The 18,301-nt window shown below is 41.7% G+C and overlaps 1 protein-coding gene across 1 annotated transcript in view; it reads right to left on the bottom strand.

Moving 5' to 3' along the window:
* Positions 1 to 2,780: 2,780 nt before the first annotated feature.
* The window catches only part of PCDH15 (protocadherin related 15), a 405,567-nt gene continuing 390,046 nt past the window's right edge, over positions 2,781 to 18,301 (bottom strand). The window contains exons 34-38 of the mRNA XM_044420577.1: positions 15,926 to 15,947; positions 14,774 to 14,812; positions 13,421 to 13,494; positions 11,151 to 11,286; positions 2,781 to 3,332 (exon numbers count right to left, since the gene is read on the bottom strand). Coding sequence (XP_044276512.1) covers positions 2,781 to 3,332; positions 11,151 to 11,286; positions 13,421 to 13,494; positions 14,774 to 14,812; positions 15,926 to 15,947 — 823 coding nt within the window. The remainder of the gene's footprint in view (positions 3,333 to 11,150; positions 11,287 to 13,420; positions 13,495 to 14,773; positions 14,813 to 15,925; positions 15,948 to 18,301) is intronic.

The following is an 18,301-nucleotide window of genomic DNA, read 5'->3' as shown; positions in this document are numbered from 1 at the left end:
AGTCTCTGGATGGCTTACAAAAAGAGAATTACTGTTACTTGCACAAGAGGATCATGGATTCTGTATTAACATTAGACTGGGATCCAACAAAGCCAGGCAGAAAGACAAGTAAAATGTCAAAAGTCCTGGTTATAATACATATAAAGTAACATATATGCATTATATAACATTTATATGGTATTCCCAGACCAGGTTTCTTTGGCTGATTTTTGTAAAAACTCAACAAAGCTGAAGCTCACAAAGTATCATTGTTGATTGGCCTTTGCAGCTTGTGGTGGAACCTTCTGGGCCCAGAATCCATCTTGCATTTTTTAAGCCCAAAGCCAAGCTTCAGCTGACAAGATATGGATCTCCATTCCTTGCCCAGTTCCCTTTTGTTCCTTTTGCTGTCATTCAAGTGCCTGTATCATTCCCATTTTAATTCTGGCTGCTATTGCCATAAGGTTTTTTTAAATTGATTAATCATAAAAGCTGCAGACAAGGATATTATATAGAAACAAACAAAACTAATACAAGTTGTGGGAAGGAGGGCGTTCCCAGAGACAATGATGGAAATGCCCACTCCCCCAATCAAGATTAATTACCACAAACATCCCTGCTATAAATGATTTTGCATCATCTTTAATTTTTCATTCTATGCATCTACATAGAGGTTATTGCATTATATAATGAGTATATTGCTGATACCAGGGGCCTGATTCATGTCTCACTTAGAGCAGCTTTATAGTCTAAGAATTCCATTATGAAAGCTCCCCAACAGCTGTAAATTTACAAAGCTCCATTGGCTTCAGTAAAGCTATACTGATTTACCCCAGTTGAGCATCTCAATCATTGGAAATAGTCCTAATTTATGAAGCTGTAAGGTATGGATTGTTCTCTTTGTGTATTAGGTATTATGGATAGGGCAATTAAATGTACAGGAGGACCCCAATAACTACAGGTTCAGTGGTCACATTTCCACTTAACCACAGTTGACCTTGGTCCGAAAGAGAAGTCATAAAGTGCCAAAAAGAAGTTGAAAAATGAATCTTCAATCTGTGAAATTGTGAAAGAATGTATATGTTATATATAGAGTGCAAATGCACTTTATATATAGTGCATCTATATATGCACTATATATATCCTGCGAATATGCAGTCCTGGTGTGTATATAGCAAATGTATTTCACAGCACGTCATGCTGCAGGAGTATAGATTCTGAAGCAGTTAAATAATGACAGATGCACTTACAGTGGGCAATTTGACACTCTGGGTCCCCTTCAAATACTGTCATACACTCAAGCAGGCTATACATAGGAATAAAGAAATGTAGCTGACCTCTATATGGACAAGGACTAAGCCACTGGAGAGCAAGGAAATGGTACCCGAGGAAGCAGTAACTCCTGAAGGGCCGTCTCACAGGTTAAAACTGGGCTGGCTTGGTGAGAATGTATGTTGGGTCAATCTTTACATAGTTTGGTATATGTGGATGCAGTTCTGTTGATTGTTGAAACGCATGCAAGCTAGCTAAGCAAGGTAGCTGGCAAGCAAGACAAGAGTAAAATGGACCCAAGACTTTTCCTCTGGGCTGGAACTGAAGCATGGAGTGCTGTTGAACTGGTCAGGGCAGACGGTTGAGCAGTATGGCAGTGAGGGGAACAATAGTGTGCATCACAAAGGGAGTCTGAAGCTTACTGACTTCTCAAATAGGTTACTGGCCTGGCACCAATAACTACTACTACTATTTTGGGAAATGCTGTACATCTAAGATGCCTTAAATCACATGACTAGTTCAGGCTGCTTTGAACTTTGCATGGCTACACCCAACCCTCATTTCTATCACAACAATTTTACCATGTGAAGAGGCCATGGAATAGTCTCAGGGGTCATAATGGAAACTTTCTGTGGATAGCTTTGGCTTTAACAATAGCGGATAAGTGAAGCAAAGTGCTCTTTACAGCTGCGTTGCTGAATAGAACAGGTTAGAACATAAACTGATAGGGCTGTCCATAGTGTTAGCATTATCTGAGACCTAAGAAGGATCTTTCATTAAGCCACATGCTTATAAACTATATGGCTCATCAAGACTGTAGAGGAAGGCGTAGCAAGAGACAGTGGCTACACTGCTGCATGCATTCTTGGTAGAAATAAGGCACACTTTCAAAAAATAGAACCAAGTTCCAAGGCAGCTAGTAAGGAAACACACACACACACACACACACGACCCAAATAACCTTGGGATCACCAACATAGGTCACTTTTGTGCAGTGTATTGTCATCAAATTGATCAACTACATGTAGTTGAGTCAGAACCTGAACTTAGCTTAGATACATCAAGTGTGTAGAACTATCAGTAGCATAACTTGGTGCACCTTTTAGGCAGAAACAGGAGTGACTGCGGATTAAGGTTCCATGTGCTTTACAGACAAGTAAAACAAGAGTGTGACTTTCTGGCTATAAACAGTGACCGAGCCATTTTTTCCTGTGCATTTAAGTAATGCTTTGATGATTATGAAACAATAACTCCAGAGCCAACAAAACTAGTCCATTTTAATGAATATTTTTTTCACTGAATTTGAAGCCTGTCAAAAAGAGCTGTTGGGAAGAACAATTAATTGGTACAAATGTGAGTGCAAATTCTCTGGGGAGGGAGTTGTTTGTTTCCTTTTACTTTAAAGCATTTTGTTCAAAGTATACAACCTATGTGCACAATACAAAGTTCATACTTTTGTTTTCCTCGGTGACAATAAAAAGTGTAATTTTATTATAAATGGGAATAAAAATTAAAATGAAAAAGAGAGGTCACAGCTTTGTCATTGGTATGTGAAGGTTGTTCCAGGGACCCATCCAGAGTTCGTCATCATCTGACTGCGTGTGATCGCTGGGCAATTCCAAAGACCCTTTGACATCCTCGTTATCAATAATGGATTCTTGCTCTTCTGTGCTTTTCAATCTATTCCCTCCTGATTTGGTTGCTATATTGTCAGTGTCTATAGCAGAGGATGCAAAAGAAACGCTACAGGGTCTTGTGGGCAGTTTGTCACTAGATGACGCCCCTGTTGAAAACGTGTTCAGCGGGACATTCTCCTCATGCGTGACCGCTAACTTATCAAGCTTCTTGAAATGTTTCCCCAGCCTCACAGGGGAGGCGACCTTTATGTGGTTAGAAAGGCAACTTCGCCGAGTTCTTATAACTGAGCCGTTCTGGGCAATGTAGATGTTGCCGTTGATATTGGTTTGAATGTTTGGATTGCGGAGGCGATTCTTCTGGCTTTCTGGAGCACTGTCTTCTCCAGTGGAGCTGGTCTCATATTCTGGATCAACGACCAACTTGATTCTTTTCTTTCCAGCCCACTGTATTACAACAAAACAGAAATAGAAATTGGTTAGCTACTTTAGCATTTGTTAGTTTTGTAATGCACGGAGTTTCTTACTCCTTGGTTTCTCCTCAAAAACAAAGCAAAAAAGTGAGACTTGGGGTAGCCTGTTTGCTTAATAATCAGTTTAACTGCATTAAGAGGGTATGTTGGATGGTCAAGATGCATACTGATGAATGCTTCATCTCTTTCTCTCAAAGATCAAGGAAGAAATATTCAAAACAGGAACAGACTTTTTAAAAAGAGAGAAAGAAACTAGGGGCACTGACATTTTAACATCTCTTCTGTTTCATCTGTTGCTGGGTACGTCCTTTATTCCTGATCGCAAGAGGCAGTTAGGCCTTGAAAAAATCTCAGAATGATCATTAACAACCTTGATCTGGAATGTCTATGTGATGAAGTCATTTGTATTTTAGAAAATCTGAAAGTACTTTCAAGTAAACACTCTTGAGTTTGGCTTTGACCTTGTATTTGTTTGCATCGCCACAGTGCAAATATGGATTCCAATATGGGAAGAAAAAAACAAACTACATTGCAGTATAGATTGTTTGGGAAGGCTAAATGCCTAGCAACTTGCGGGAGTTGCGTGAGCCCATAAACCACAGAACTGCAATCACTGATCCAATGTTTCAGGATTTCTGCGTGGGGCTGGTGGCGGTGGCAGCAGTTCCTCAGACCTCCTGTGGCAGTCTGCGATTCAGTCATCTCTGCAATTCATTCAGCTGAGGCAGTGGCTTTAAAGTGTTGTCTTATCATTTGATATACTTAGCTTCATGATCAGATGCTGGCCGTGTATAAAGCTCTATCCATGATTGCAGTACTATGAGAAAGGACTGAACTATAACATTTATCACACCAAAAATACAGACAGACGGAATGGCTACAGATAGCAACGGGGTGATTATGCATGTGACTATTTTGGAGGGAAATATCCTGTCCTTCTAGACCTGAAGGCTGCAGTCCCCAACACCCCTGGACTCTCTCAGCAAGGGTGGGACTGCTGACTTTGTCATCTTGCCAACCTTTCCTCGCACCTGGCTTAGCTTCTCCACTAGCCTGCTTGCCATCTTGTCAGCCTCTCTCTTCAGGCTGACGTTGAGGCTGGCTGGGTCGAGGCAATGCCGGGAGAAGCTCCAGGTGCCACAGACCTGGGAGAAGCTCCAGACATGTCTGCCACCAACTCTGCCTGGTGCAGAGTCAATTGCAAAGGTCTCCCCCCGGCCCGAGATGCAGCAGGACTATTTCTGCCAGCCCAATTCAGGGCAACAATGCGCCAGGGGAAATGACCCTGAAGGGCAGGATGCCAAAGGGAGTTGGCCCTTCAGGGTCATTGCCCCTGGCACGTTGTTGCCCTGAATTAGAGGGACAATGCAGAGGGGATTGCTAGAGGGGATTGTTAGAGGGGATTCCTCTTCACAGGCCCTGCATATGTGGAGTATGGAGATGGGACCAATCAGCATAGTGACAAGCAGGGGGAGATATGGTGTTGGGTGGAGGGCTAGCCAGGTAAGGGGAATGCAGTCGAGGCAAAGAAGGACTGGGCCATGTTTGGAACCTACTCCAACATAGGTTTGTAGTTGCCCTGTCAGCCTGTCCTCTGGTCTCCAAATATTGCTTTTAAATGCCAGACTGGTGCAAAATAAGACCTCCCTCATCCATGATTCAATAGTGGATGAGGCAGCCAATCTGGCATGCCTAGCTGAGATCTGGGTTGGTGAACAGGGGTGAGTTGGCCTCTCCCACCTCTGCCCACCTAAGTACTTGGTAGACTGGAAGGCCAGGGAGGGGGGTTGCCACAGTCTATAGAAATTCTCCCTCCCTCTCCATCTGGCTCCTAGTCTAGAGTGTTTGCCTCTTGTGCTGGGCCAGCAGGTCAGAATGGGTATTCTGTTGGTGTACCATTCACCTCTCAACCCAACAGTCTCCCTACTTGAGCTGACAGAGGTTGTCTCGGCTACAAAGTTGAGGTCCTTAGGCTTTTGGTCCTGGGAGATGTCAACATCCATACTGAGAGTACACTTTCTGGGGCAGCTCAGGGCTTCATGGACTCCATGACAACCATGGGGCTGTCCCAATTTGTGATTGGCCCAACACATGTAGCAGGGCACATTTGGTTTTCTCAGCTGGGCAGGGGATAGTGGTCTGATGGTGGGAGACTTGGAATCAGTCTCCTTGTCACTGCCCATTAAGATTTAGACTAACAATGACTTTCCCTTGAGTGCATTTAGAGAAAAACTCCTAGTGAATACAATACAGTATGTTTAGAAGCAGCAGCAAAAAAGCAATATCTGACTGCCTCCATTCAGTCTTCCATTTGCCACCCACCAGAGCTCTCCAGGATTATTCCATGCAGGCCCCAAGGAAACCTTGAAGCCATCTGAACTCCACTGTAATATGTTTGCAAGGAAAAACTTTCCAAAAAAAAACCTCCAGGACTTGGACTCCAAAGTTACAGCAGTGGTATCCGGTGAGATATCCACAGCACAGTTTGGCACAGTTGTTCTGAATGAGTTCCAGTTAGTTCAGCTTGAGGATGTCAACACAGTGCTTGAACAGGGTCGGGCGACCATGTCCATACTGGATCCTTTCCTCTTTTGGTTAAGAAAAGCCAGTACAGAGGGAACTGTAAACTGGGCCAAGGAGATGATAACTGTGATGGGAGAGAGACCAGGGGAGTGTGACCCTCTTGAGTCTACTGAACCTCTCAATGGTTTTTGATACCATCAAACACAGTATCCTTCTGAGGTGATCTACTAAGTTAGATGTGAGATGCACTACATTGCAGTGGTTCCACTCCTACTTAGATGGTAGGCCCCAGAAGGTGGTGCTTGAGAGATACTGCTCTGGCCCCTGGATTTTCCAGTATGGGGTTCTTCAGGGGTCGGTCTTGTCCTCCATGCTATTTAACATCTGCATGCAACCATTGAGTTTCATGCAGTTTTGGAATTTTAGAGTGTGTTGCTATCAGCATGCTGATAACACGCAACTCTATCCCAGCTATAGATATGCTGAAGCAGTGGCTGGCTGTGACAATGGATTGTCTGAGGGCTAAAAAAACCTGAATCTCAATCCAGACAAGACTGAGATGCTCTTAGTGCTATTAGTTTTTCTGCCCAGATGGAGGAAATTCAACCTGCTCTAAAAGCTTCATGCTTCTGAGTCCAATTCATGGCGCTGATTTTACCTATAAAGCCCTACATGGCTTAGAACCATGCTTTCTGATGGAATGCCTCTCCCAGCTTTCATCTACTCAGACACTACGATCAAGTTCTGGGGCTTTTTTATGCTTGCTACCTCTGAGGGAGGCTTGGATGGTGGTGACAAGGAGGAGAGTGGTGGCTCCACAGTTCTGGAATGAGCTCTGCACTAAGGCTCACCTGGCACCAGTTTACTGTCTTTTTAGCGCCAAGTGAAGACTGCCCTCCACTGCAGGGCTTTTAATTAGTTACTGGGGCCTGCTGATTGCTACATAAGGTGCAACTGGATCTTTTTAAGATAAAATTTTTATTTTTCTGTTTTTTATCTGATTTTAACATTTTTATAGCCAACTTCCATTATGTTTTAATATGTTTTAATTGGTATATTTTATATTGTTGCTTAATATGCTGCTGTGAACTACCCAGAGAGCTTTGGCTGTATAGAAATTAAAACAAACAAACAAACAAACAATCTGAAATACTCTGTTGTAATGACAAGTGTTCTTCATGAGTTGACACTGCTGCTTCACAGGGCTCATTATAGAAAGTGCAATGGTATTTTGACATTCAATCAACTTCACTTCCGAGGCAGCATGTGAATACTGTAAGAACAAATGCCACAGGATATCTCACAGCATGAAACCTCAATATTCATTATGGCATCATACAAACTTAAAATTTGTACTGTATGATTATAGTAACAGGATCTCAATACTTGTTACTCATATCCATAATTGGCATTTTTCAAATTTGAATATTAGTTATATCAATGAATCAAAAACTGTAGGTCTACGTCCATGCTAAATGATAAAACTAGCCCTTTGGAAAGAGCAATGAAGGCAATGAATTTTTGCAAATAATTCTGCAGTGAAAATATATTGGTTAAAAACAAATAACTACTTCCAAAAGCACACAGATATCTTTAGAAAATGCAAACCATGCTCACACATGCATCCTCTTCTCTTGATGACTGCAATGCCAAGCAGTAGTGCCCCATGTGAATTAAACATCACACTTCAAACACTGCAGACAGAGCCCACAGCACACACAATGCCAAACAAAAGCCTGTTTATTAGTGTCAGTAGCCAGCTCTCGATTTGCATTGGCTAAGCCAGCTCCACAGACATAAGCCTTTGTATAAAAGCCTTTGTACCCTGGGAATCTCACTCGTCCTTATTTATATGATAAATAATTATGTGAACACACAGCATGCTTCTCGTGTGCACCTGTCCTATGTCCAACAATATCTGTGTATATCCAAATCCCCAAATTCCCCAGAGCCACTCAGCAAGAAGCATGCAATCTGTCTTCTACAAAATGTTCCCATTAATTGGGCGGGGGGTGGATGTTTGGGTACTTTAGACTAGTTTCCAAATTGCATCTACCTAGTTTGTTATGCCAAGAATAACACAACGTAATCTCACTTTGGAAGAAGAAACACATAGAGCACAGCAAGCCAAACCCACACCTTATTGCAAACTCTCTACCTACTGTTCCGTTTGTTTTTTAAAAGGATGTGAAGTCACTAGGACTTTCTGACTCTGCAGCATCTGAAACTTCTTTACTATCTGACAGTTCACTGGATCCTGCCAGCACCTTTTCCCTTTTATTTTCCCCTTCCATGTCAACATTAGAATCTGTTGCTGAGTTCTTGGTGGTGCTCTCTTCTCCCTCACTGGCATCTTGGCCAATCTCTCCTTCACTACCAGCCCTCTTTTTGCTCAAGGCAGTCTTTTCATTGGTGGAGGAGGCTTCATTGCCACCTGACTCTTCCTCTTCTTCCTCCTCTTCTTCCACAGCCGATGGTGGTCCTTCAGCCTCTTCTGACAATTCTGTTATTGTGTCATCTAATTCACTTCCAGTTCTAGATGATCTCCTCTTGAAACTGGACCTTGGATTTTTTCTTTTCCCTGCTCTGGGGGTAACGTCACTGCTGATCACACTTTGCATGGATGATGACATTTTGGACTCTGTATCATCTTCCTCAGTATCGGACACTTTGCTCCGAGAATCGGATGTTTCATCTTCTGAGCTGCTACTAGATGTTGATCCAGAAGAATCAGAATGTTCTTCCCCAGAATCCACAGTGCTTTCAGTGGTTTCATCTTGGTCCAATGTCACTTTCAAGTAGTCTTTTTCTGACTGGGATGCGGAAGTACTACTTGCAGATGACGACGACGACGATTTAGTACTAGAGGAAGATGACTTTCTTCTCCTCTTCCTCTTGCCATAGTCACTGTCTTCAGTTTCACTGTCTGCTGTGACACTAATGGAAATTCCTGATTTTGATTCAGATTCACTCACTTCCTCAGATGTACCACGGTCCTGAATTTTCCTGGAAGCACTAGTGCGCTTCAGTGCACGGCTGAGCTTCTTTGTTGATACTCTGTCATCTGCTGATTTCTGGAAATAGCTTCCCTTAATAACCATGCTGTCTTCTCCATCCACTTGGCATCCTGCCATCAGCTTGGCATAATCTGAGTCTTTGACTTTTACTTTCTGCAGCATCATTGGGAATATCTTGGCTTTTTTCCATGGAGACTGTGTTGCCTCAGCTGCTCCTGGCCTGTGGGCACTAACTGCTATTCGGCCTAGCTGCATTACTGCTCTTAATTTCTTTCTTCCCTGGCTGGGACCTTCTCTTATAGCTTTCCCATCACCTATAGCACTAACTGCTACTGGAGGCCCTGGTCTCTGGGTTACAGCTCTCCTTGGAACAGCAACTTGTCTTGCTGCCTGTGGATTATAAAAAATGAAACTTTATTTATGGTTTTGGAAAGTGCTATGTTAAACTATCTAGAGCAGGGAGAATGAACCATGAACATGCAGGAATACATGGAAGCAAAATAATTATATGGATTATACATTTCACATAGTCTCCAGAAATATATAAGAAACTGTCCATGTTTCTGCCTGAACCTTCTGAAATATCTAAGAGACTGTTATGTGGCTGTAATGCTGTTATGTGGCTTTCACTGTGCGCTGCTTGAGATTCTGCTTCTTTGCAACATCTCATCATGCATCTATTGTGACAGTTGTCATCTTGTTCATCGAACATGCTGATTGCCATGTATGTGGAGCATATCAGCAATTCTTTCGATGGAAGCACCCCCACTTTGAGGCCTCTCTTGAAAGGCTTGTAGTTGAGGCAGGGGGCACTTCTATGGCAGAATAACTTGGATCTTTCACATGCATTTAAATCAGACCATCTGGATAATTTACACTGGAGTATAAGAATTTAGGTGGACACCTAAACTGAATTTATGACCAAAATGTTTTAATGGTTTCCTCTGGCCACTAGAGGGTGACCCAGAGCTGGAAATGAAGAAGAGCTGTAAAAAACACTGTTAGAGCTTCTTCAGGCACATCACATAGATTACAGAGGTGGTGCAGACAGTCACTAGAATGAAACTGTAATGTACAATACAGATCAGATAGTGCACTTCTGGATCCCTGGATTGTGGGCTTATGCAGCACTGAAACACCAGCCCTCTGGGGGGATGTGTAGACAGAGCCCACAAGACCTTACCAGACCATGTAGACCTTTTGCGTACATTTCCACTGTGGTGCAGATCCAAAAGAGAGGGGAGTGGTTTTTCAGCAACAGCCATGCCTGATAACCTACCAACAGGGCTTCAGTGCTGCAGGGCTTGGAGGGGAGCATGTCATGGACGTAACCATGAATGTCCACCCTCTCTGGCACTGAGAGAACTGTCCACCCTTTATGCCTGCCCAGTAGGAAGGCACAACCCACCAGCTCTAAAAGGTGAAGATATGAGGTACCTCCTTGGTTTCCCCTGGTTTCACAACATCCATTTCAGTGATTGAAATATCAAATAATCTGATGGTGTATTTATAACCTTTTCAAGAAAACCTTGGGCATGGATTCAGAATGTATGTGAGTGACAATTTGGCCCTTCCTTGCCTTTGGTTTCACATATAGTACTTATGATAGTATTAATATTTTATTGGGCTTTTTATTTGGGAGAGATGCCGGTGCTGAACATCATTATGCAATGGTTTGAATCCTACGATTGCTAAATGAAAGGGAGATTTTACATTCCCATAAATGAACATGAAGGAAGTTCATGGAAGAACAGTGTTATGTACCCACTGTGCTCTACAGCACCCTTTGTCCTCTGACAAACCTCTCTGGTGAGTCAGAAGAGTCTTCTTGAACATTATGGGATGGCAGGAGGACAGCTTGCCTGGTACGAAGAGTTATTCTACCAATTCTCTACATCTGGAGGAAGACTGGAATTGCTCTGGATAGCACAGAGCTCTTCCCAATTTTAAATTATCACACCTCCCCAAAGAAGCCCTTGTCATCCTTGGGATTGTGTGTGTGTGTGTGTGTGTGCGTGTGGGGAGGGGGGCGGGTTTGCAGGGGAAGGAATGCAGGCAGCTGTGCAAGAAAGAAGCATTCCAAAAATATCCTTCTGTGGACTTGGTTCCATCATTTATCAAGAATTAAGCATATAATTTTCGAATGCAAACACTTCTTACCAAAAGTATGCACATGGTAGTAAGAGTGCCAGTGAAGAGATCAATATATTCAAAAGAGTTAGGAAACTGGAAGAAAAATAAAACAAACCCACCTCTGCTTCTGCTGTAGGTCCCTGTGGACTGTAATAGTAGCCTCCATCGCTTTCCACAACCATTTCACCATACTCATCATACATGCCAGAAGGAGAGAGCAATCTGCGACGACTTCCATATTGAGGCAATTCGTACCTGGGAAAAAAAGCCAGGTACAGACATCCTCTTTGTTAGTATACATGCGGATTCTGTGTATTCACAAGCACACCATTGTACTTCTCTTATCTGGATCTGGGGTCATGTTTAACTAAGCATTTTTATGCATCCAATAGCTATGCTCCTTTCTTACGTGCTTTCAGTTTAGACCAGATTTTGTTCCTGCAAGGTATCTTAAAAATACTTGGTGTCAGTAATAGGATTTAAAAAATATATATACATTTTAAACACATTTGTCTACTTATTCCTTATTACTTGGTGATCATATTTCTTCCTCCATAATTATTTGTGACTGTAGTCACAAAGAACTTGCTATAAAGCCTAATGCTTGGTGTAACAATCATGTCTCACAGCCAGCCAGTAACCTGAGGCTAGAATACTGCTTTGTGCTGCCCTTGGAAGAAGACACATCTGCCACCCAATATGGTGTTGGAAGACTTTGTGTTCAGCACACATTATACCAGTGCTTAACTATCTGCATTAGCTCGCTCGTACTTTCTCTACACCTGCGTAATGGAAGATGCTTGTCTGCAGAGTGAGTCTCATGTGCTGCTTCACACACAAATATATACATATATAAGGACATAAGAAGAGCCATGCAGGATAAGACCCAAGGCCCATGTAGTTCAGCAGTATGTACTCCCGAGTGGCCAGCCGTTAGACAGTCTTATTATCCACTAATTTGTCTTACCCCCCTCTTTTAACAGCTGTTTTAGCTCAAATTTGGTACTCATCTATGGAGAGCTATATTTTATAATGTACAGGTAGTCTCACAGGTGCATGTGTGTGCATCAGGAAGTAGATCCTAGATATGTCTAGCTGAACAAAGACCCCTGCTTCGTGATTCCTGTGTCACTAAATAGATGCAGTTTCAGGCACACATGGATCCCTTCATGTGAAATTCCAATGTGGGAATGATTCCAGAGCAACTACTGGAAGCACAGTGAGAACTTCTTACGTGTAACTGAGTACATGTAACTGAAATACAAGCAAAGTGCTTTTGTTTGTGAAGGCCAAGAACAGCAGGAACCTTTTCAAAATGGGAAGAACATCTGAGAGAACACAACAACATTTCTTTCTATGGGTCTTTTTCCTTGGAAGTGCCTAGTTTTACTTGAGCACAACTTGCTCATCTGAGAGAAACTACAGGTGATTTGTGTTCAGGTATATATTAACCAAAGCAACAACATAATACACGGTGCAGAGAATAAAGGTTGGGTTTAATGGGGTTGTTATGACATTGACTGTGTTGGGATTGTGTATGTGTGTGTGTGTTTGTGAGAGAGAGAGCACACTTGATTTTCAAAAACCGAGATAAAAATAAATATACTGAAGTTCTATTTCTAAAGTTCTATTTCAAAAAGAGACTTTTGCTCTGGGGCTTCATGCTTTCTGCATGCACTGAAATATACTGAAAAATCAGGAGATCAGAAAACCACAACTCCATAATAAATATGGTAATAATACTACACTGAATCCAACCAAGCAATTTTGCTTTTACTGATGACTTAGTTCTCCTAGAAGAGCTAGCCTGACTTGTACCCTCTAGATATTTTGACCTACAGCTCTTGCACTCCTGACCATTTCCCATGCTAGCTGGGTACCATGCTGCGAGTTGAAATCAAAAGCACCTGGAGGCCAACAGGTTTGGAATGGTTGCTTCGTTAGATTCAAGCAACACTCCACTGTTCACAGGGTTTATGAGGCATAATCTAGAAAGTCTCAACTAAATAACGAAATATGGTATGCCCAAGGATCTTGGGATACATTTCTGGAACAGGAGATACGTCTCTCAGATGGCAAACTCCCTCCCTCCTCCCTTCCTTTTATGAAATATAAAGACAAGTAGAAGTAGTTTCCAGTGTGGCAGAAGAAAACCCTCCTCGACTGGTGCCCTTCAGATGCGATGGACTACAGCCCCTTGCTCCTCATCCCCAGCCATGGGGATGACACCGCTAGAGCGAGCATGTGGCTTATTTTACAAATCAAGTCTAAAGCCCATAGGCACATTTAACATTTGAATTCCAGGTATGGCATGCACATTTGCCCTGAGCCAAAGCAGCCAGGACCCATCATCAGTGAAGTCATAGCGGAAATACAGAATGAACGATACCCATGTTCATAACTGTAGTAGTCTTGTCCATAGTACTCTTGGCCAGGGTCAATACCAGATTCCATAGACAGTTCCTGTAATTCAGAAGAAGCAGAAAAGAAAATTCAACAGCAATGTAGAAATCTAGGGACTGCTGATGTCCCAGAGCTGCATAGAGGTATGATATTCTATAAAAGAGGGTTGCTAGGTCTTCTCATCCTTGATGTATACCATTTAATTAATATTGATTATGCCAGAGGGTTTCCTCTTAGAAACAGTCTTGTGGGAAAAATAAAAGTTCATCTGCGCTTCTGTTTTGGACCCCCAGTTGGCACTCTAATAATACAAGGTCAATGAAAACTTCAAATGCATTTTAGGACTATGCCTACATCAGTTCAGATTTACAAAAAGATCCATGCTAGAATTCAGAAAACAGTATTTGCTACTGTGGTTTACACCAAGTATTAAGGTTTACACACAATGATAGGGTTATTCTGGATGCAACATTAGCTCTCTCACAAAAAGTATGTTTTGCTTTCCTATCTTAAGTTTCCTATCATCATTGCTAAATAAATATTTCTAGGCAAAGGACGATATTAAATTGTTCATAGCATAAAAGAACTACTGGCCTGGTTCACACATCACAACAACCTTTAAAAAGAGCTGGGTTGTTCACTCATTCTCGAGTGAGAATGCTGGTGCCAGTTCTGGCTTTTCTCCTCCCTGTCAAGCCAGAGCTCCTAATTCAATGACCATCAGAGCATCTGCAGAGTTGTTTAGCCCCGCACATTTTGATGTCCACCACACTAACAGGACCATTTCCATGGCTTGACCTGGATCTGGGCCTGCCATTACCTTGGAAGTTGGAGGACCCTTTTCTGTCCAAGCATGCATAGCATTGTGTCCTTAGAAGAGGACACTGTTTGCCTGGCTGTCTGGCGCGAATATTGTCTTTTGTAAGTAAAGCAGTACCAACTGACTTTTGCAGGGATTAAGGATATCGTTGGTTGTACTTCCTCTGAAGTCAAAGGGACTTCTTTGGCTTAGTAGAGCAGAAAGGATGTAAGTAATTATCATTCAAATCCATGAGTATAGTTTATAACACTGCAGCTAATGGTGCTATTTCATGCCAAAATGAACCTGGGACAGTTCAGTAGCTGCAGAGATACATCACCTTTCAAAAGACACAGCTTCAGTAACAACAGAATGAAGTACATGAACCCAAACAGATCACTGGTTTATCTTCATAATTGCACACTGAAGATGGATAACATAGACTTTCTTTCTATGTGACAGAGTGTATTCTTGTGACAGAGTGTATTCATATAAATGCTTTGAAAGTTGTGGAAAAGCAAGGAAGGGAGAAAGATGTACCTCTGGTCTGAGAAGGGAAGGCCTCAGCAATTGCTGTTGCTGACAAAGACAATTGGAAACAGAAATAGGTTTATGAGACAGACTTAATGGAAAATGCAAGTAATTTATTTTGAGGTTGCAGGGTTACAAGATAACCTTTAAACCATCATAACAACACAATTGTGTGCTTTGGACGCTAATGGTTAATTCGAATGTTGGTCAGAGCTCATTTAATTCTATTGTAACTATAGGTTTTCCTCAAGTCAAAAGGGCAAAGACACTGTGAATTCAAAGAATGAATAGCCACATGTGTTATATTTCCCCTTTGCTGCCCTGTAGTTGGGCAAGGACTTTACTGGCCATAAAAGTTCTTAGTCTATTGCATAGTGGTTGTTAGTAAAGTCTTGGTTTTTTGGAGAAGTTCTTGCCTTACAAGACTTCCTGGGTCCTTTTAAAGCAGATTTCTGCACACAAAACACATGTCAGTTTGAGGAGAGACCTTCATGTGTATAACTTAGCCTGAAAGCAGGCTGAGTAAATATTAGGTTCACATTTCCATTAATTTCTGGAAGGCAAAGCCATCATTGGAATATATGGTTGTTCATTCAGAATGGAAAATGCACATTGTTTTTCAGAATGTGCTCCCAAGTACAAAGTGTTTCTCATGGTAAAGATCTACCTCTCCTTGTCCACCATCCCACATCTTCATATGAGTGGCCATCAAGCACAAAAACACACAAAAGCGGGAGACTTGCCATAATGGCCCAGTCTCCAGCCAGAGAGTATTGGTAACCCCAAAAAAGAAATCTGGGAGAAGTAATGAACCAACTGCATCTTGCTGGAAGGGCAAAACCTCTTTATGAGGCCCGATAATGTGACAATCACTACCGAAGTCTGAAAAATCTTTCTCGTAACAGGGAGCCATTGGACCAGAGAGCGAGCGAGCAAGCAGCAGCAGCCAGTGCAGCTGCAAACAGTCCGTTTGAAAGCCCTGGCGGGACTTCATTTGATCCCACTCTGCACATTCTTAACTCCAATCATGCAGTTAACTCTGTGCAGTGAATTAAATAATATCAATCCTATCCAACAGACAACATTATCTAGGCTATGCAGAAGAAAAGAACTATAGATTGTAACTTGTTGCTAAATAAATGTGAAGAAAGCATGTCTTACCTCTTGCTGTGCATATCCTCGCCTGAATTAAGAAAAAGAGGAAAATCATATTAATTCAGCTACTAACATTGTAGATGTACTGTAAATATGCATCCCACAAGCCAAATATACTTTTAAAGGTGGAAAATTACAATTATTTTACAGTACAACATTACAGGCCTATGCTATGTCCTACCATACTCTAATCCAGAATAAAGAAGGTGAAAGCTGCACTCTTCACTCTGTGCTTATGAACTATCCTTTAAATGGCTGTGATTCAGGTTTTCAAGGAAGAAGTCACAGGTTCTTGAGGCCTAAATAGCATTTGCTTTGTTTAATCTTGGTTTAAGAAAGGCATTAAAAGCACTAATATGTGGGCAGCTCTGGGGCAAAGCCAAAGCCACTGAAAATAAACAGGATAGAAAGATTATGGCAAGAATATGTGAAAAGGTTATAAATGTATATAGTACAGGTATTACTAATTGTGAAGGGTCTATTACTGTAGACAGACTAAAAGGAACATAAACATAACAGAGAACTGTGTGACTAATAGGGCAGGCTAGAAATTCAATAAATAAATAAATCCTAAATCAAGGAAGACTTTATCTGTTACCATATCCAAATTATAGTTATCTACAGGACTTTTCTTATCTCCTTCCTTGTCTTCTGAGTAATCCGGCAGAAATCGTTCAGTCTACGCTTGGGAGCTTCTGCCTATACTTTGCCTATTCTGCATCTTCCCATTATCTCTGCTGCTTTTGACCCTTCAGAAAAGGCTCTCTCAGAAAGTTAAAAAACATGCAGGAATGGTTTCCACTGGCTTAGAAAGAGGTACCATTGGATGGGAAATTCTAAGAATCCATGTGCATCCATGGAAGAGTTTGGATCCACTGACAGACCAGTTTAGACGTATGTTCATACATGAGAAACATTTTTCAAAGCTAAGTTCAAGCAACATTGCAATGATGTTTATTCCTTGAAAAAGAGGCTTTACAGACCAGGAATAATTTTTCTGGTATGCAATGTTTCCATTTTCCTGTAATTTTTCTGCTGTTTGGAACACATACATGATAAATTTCAAAACATTTGGGGAGTTTAGGTGATGTGGGTACTCTAGATGGAGATCTGTATGGTGGAGGCATGAGAGATGCTCTGCTCAGTTGCTATTCCCAGCCTCTGCTGTGAGAGTCTTTCTGTTGTCCTTCCACCGGCAGGTTTTATTAAACCCAAGCTTAGCTGATGTGAGCTTTAAATGGTTGGGTCCTGTCTATTTCTTTTACTGTTATGTTTTTAATTTGCTTCTGATGGGTTATGTTATGTTTAATTAAGACATTGTTTTTAATCTTTTTTATTATCATTAGTCACACTGAACACTGACAGGGGCAAATAGCAGTTAATTAAAAAAACCAAACAAATAGCATTCAAAACCGATCCCAAATGCTATTGTAATCATTGGAAATGTGTAAGTGACCTGTGAATTAGGATGTTGAAGCTATAGCCCTACGTGATAGGACAGACAAAGGTTGCAATCTTGCTGTCCAATAACATCAAGATGGTCACATGTTCCCTACTTTGTACTCAAGCTCTTTGTTCCACTTAATTCAAAGGGATCCAGGTTCCCATAGGGCTGTATAAAATTGCCAGCATAGGGGCTGCATGGTACATTTATGGACCACAGAATTAGAAAGATTTAAGAGCAGTTCCTCTGGATTTAGCCTTTCATGTTTTAATTAGCGCTTCTATTTTTATCCTGACATAGGCATACTAGAGAAGGAGCAAATGCTGAAAAAGAAAAAAAAGTGACTCTAAACTAGTAGAGAGACAGCAGAAGAGGGAAACAATTTAATTACACCTAAGGGAAACATAAAGAACTGTCTAGAGGATCACATTTAATTTTTAATATTAACATTGCAAAGCTTTCCTAACATTTAGCTTGTGTAGTGGATTATCAGAAGTAAATTATTGCCATAGTCCATTCGATGGGAAAGTAATGAACACTTAAAATGAAAATTTATTACCTAGATTACCAATGACTTCTCAAAACCTAAGCAGGACTGAACTTCACCGCTTTATTCTCTTGCATGGCATGATCCATCCCCCACATCCCCAGTCACAGATGTCATGGAATCCTCAGTGCTGCTTAAACTGAGTAAAGGACATTTGCAAGGCAAACAAGAGAGACTTAACCCTCATTGTTCACTTAACCCCGCTTCCCACTAAAAATGTACCCCAGCTGTGAAGTATGGCTTCACAGATCTGATATAGCCTTTCTGTAACAGAAGCAGATGAAGAGGAGACAATTTGCAGGAGGTTGGGGCAATGCCGGTTTAACTCTTCTCCTGCCCACTGCTTTTCCCCCCATGTATACACACGAACAGGGATTCCAGATACATATCC

Source organism: Varanus komodoensis, unplaced genomic scaffold (assembly GCF_004798865.1).
Source record: "Varanus komodoensis strain SLA01 unplaced genomic scaffold, ASM479886v1 scaffold11, whole genome shotgun sequence".
Taxonomy (NCBI): Eukaryota; Metazoa; Chordata; class Lepidosauria; order Squamata; family Varanidae; genus Varanus; species Varanus komodoensis.
Note: the sequence above shows the minus strand (reverse complement) of the source record. Positions and strands in the feature narration are given on the sequence as shown.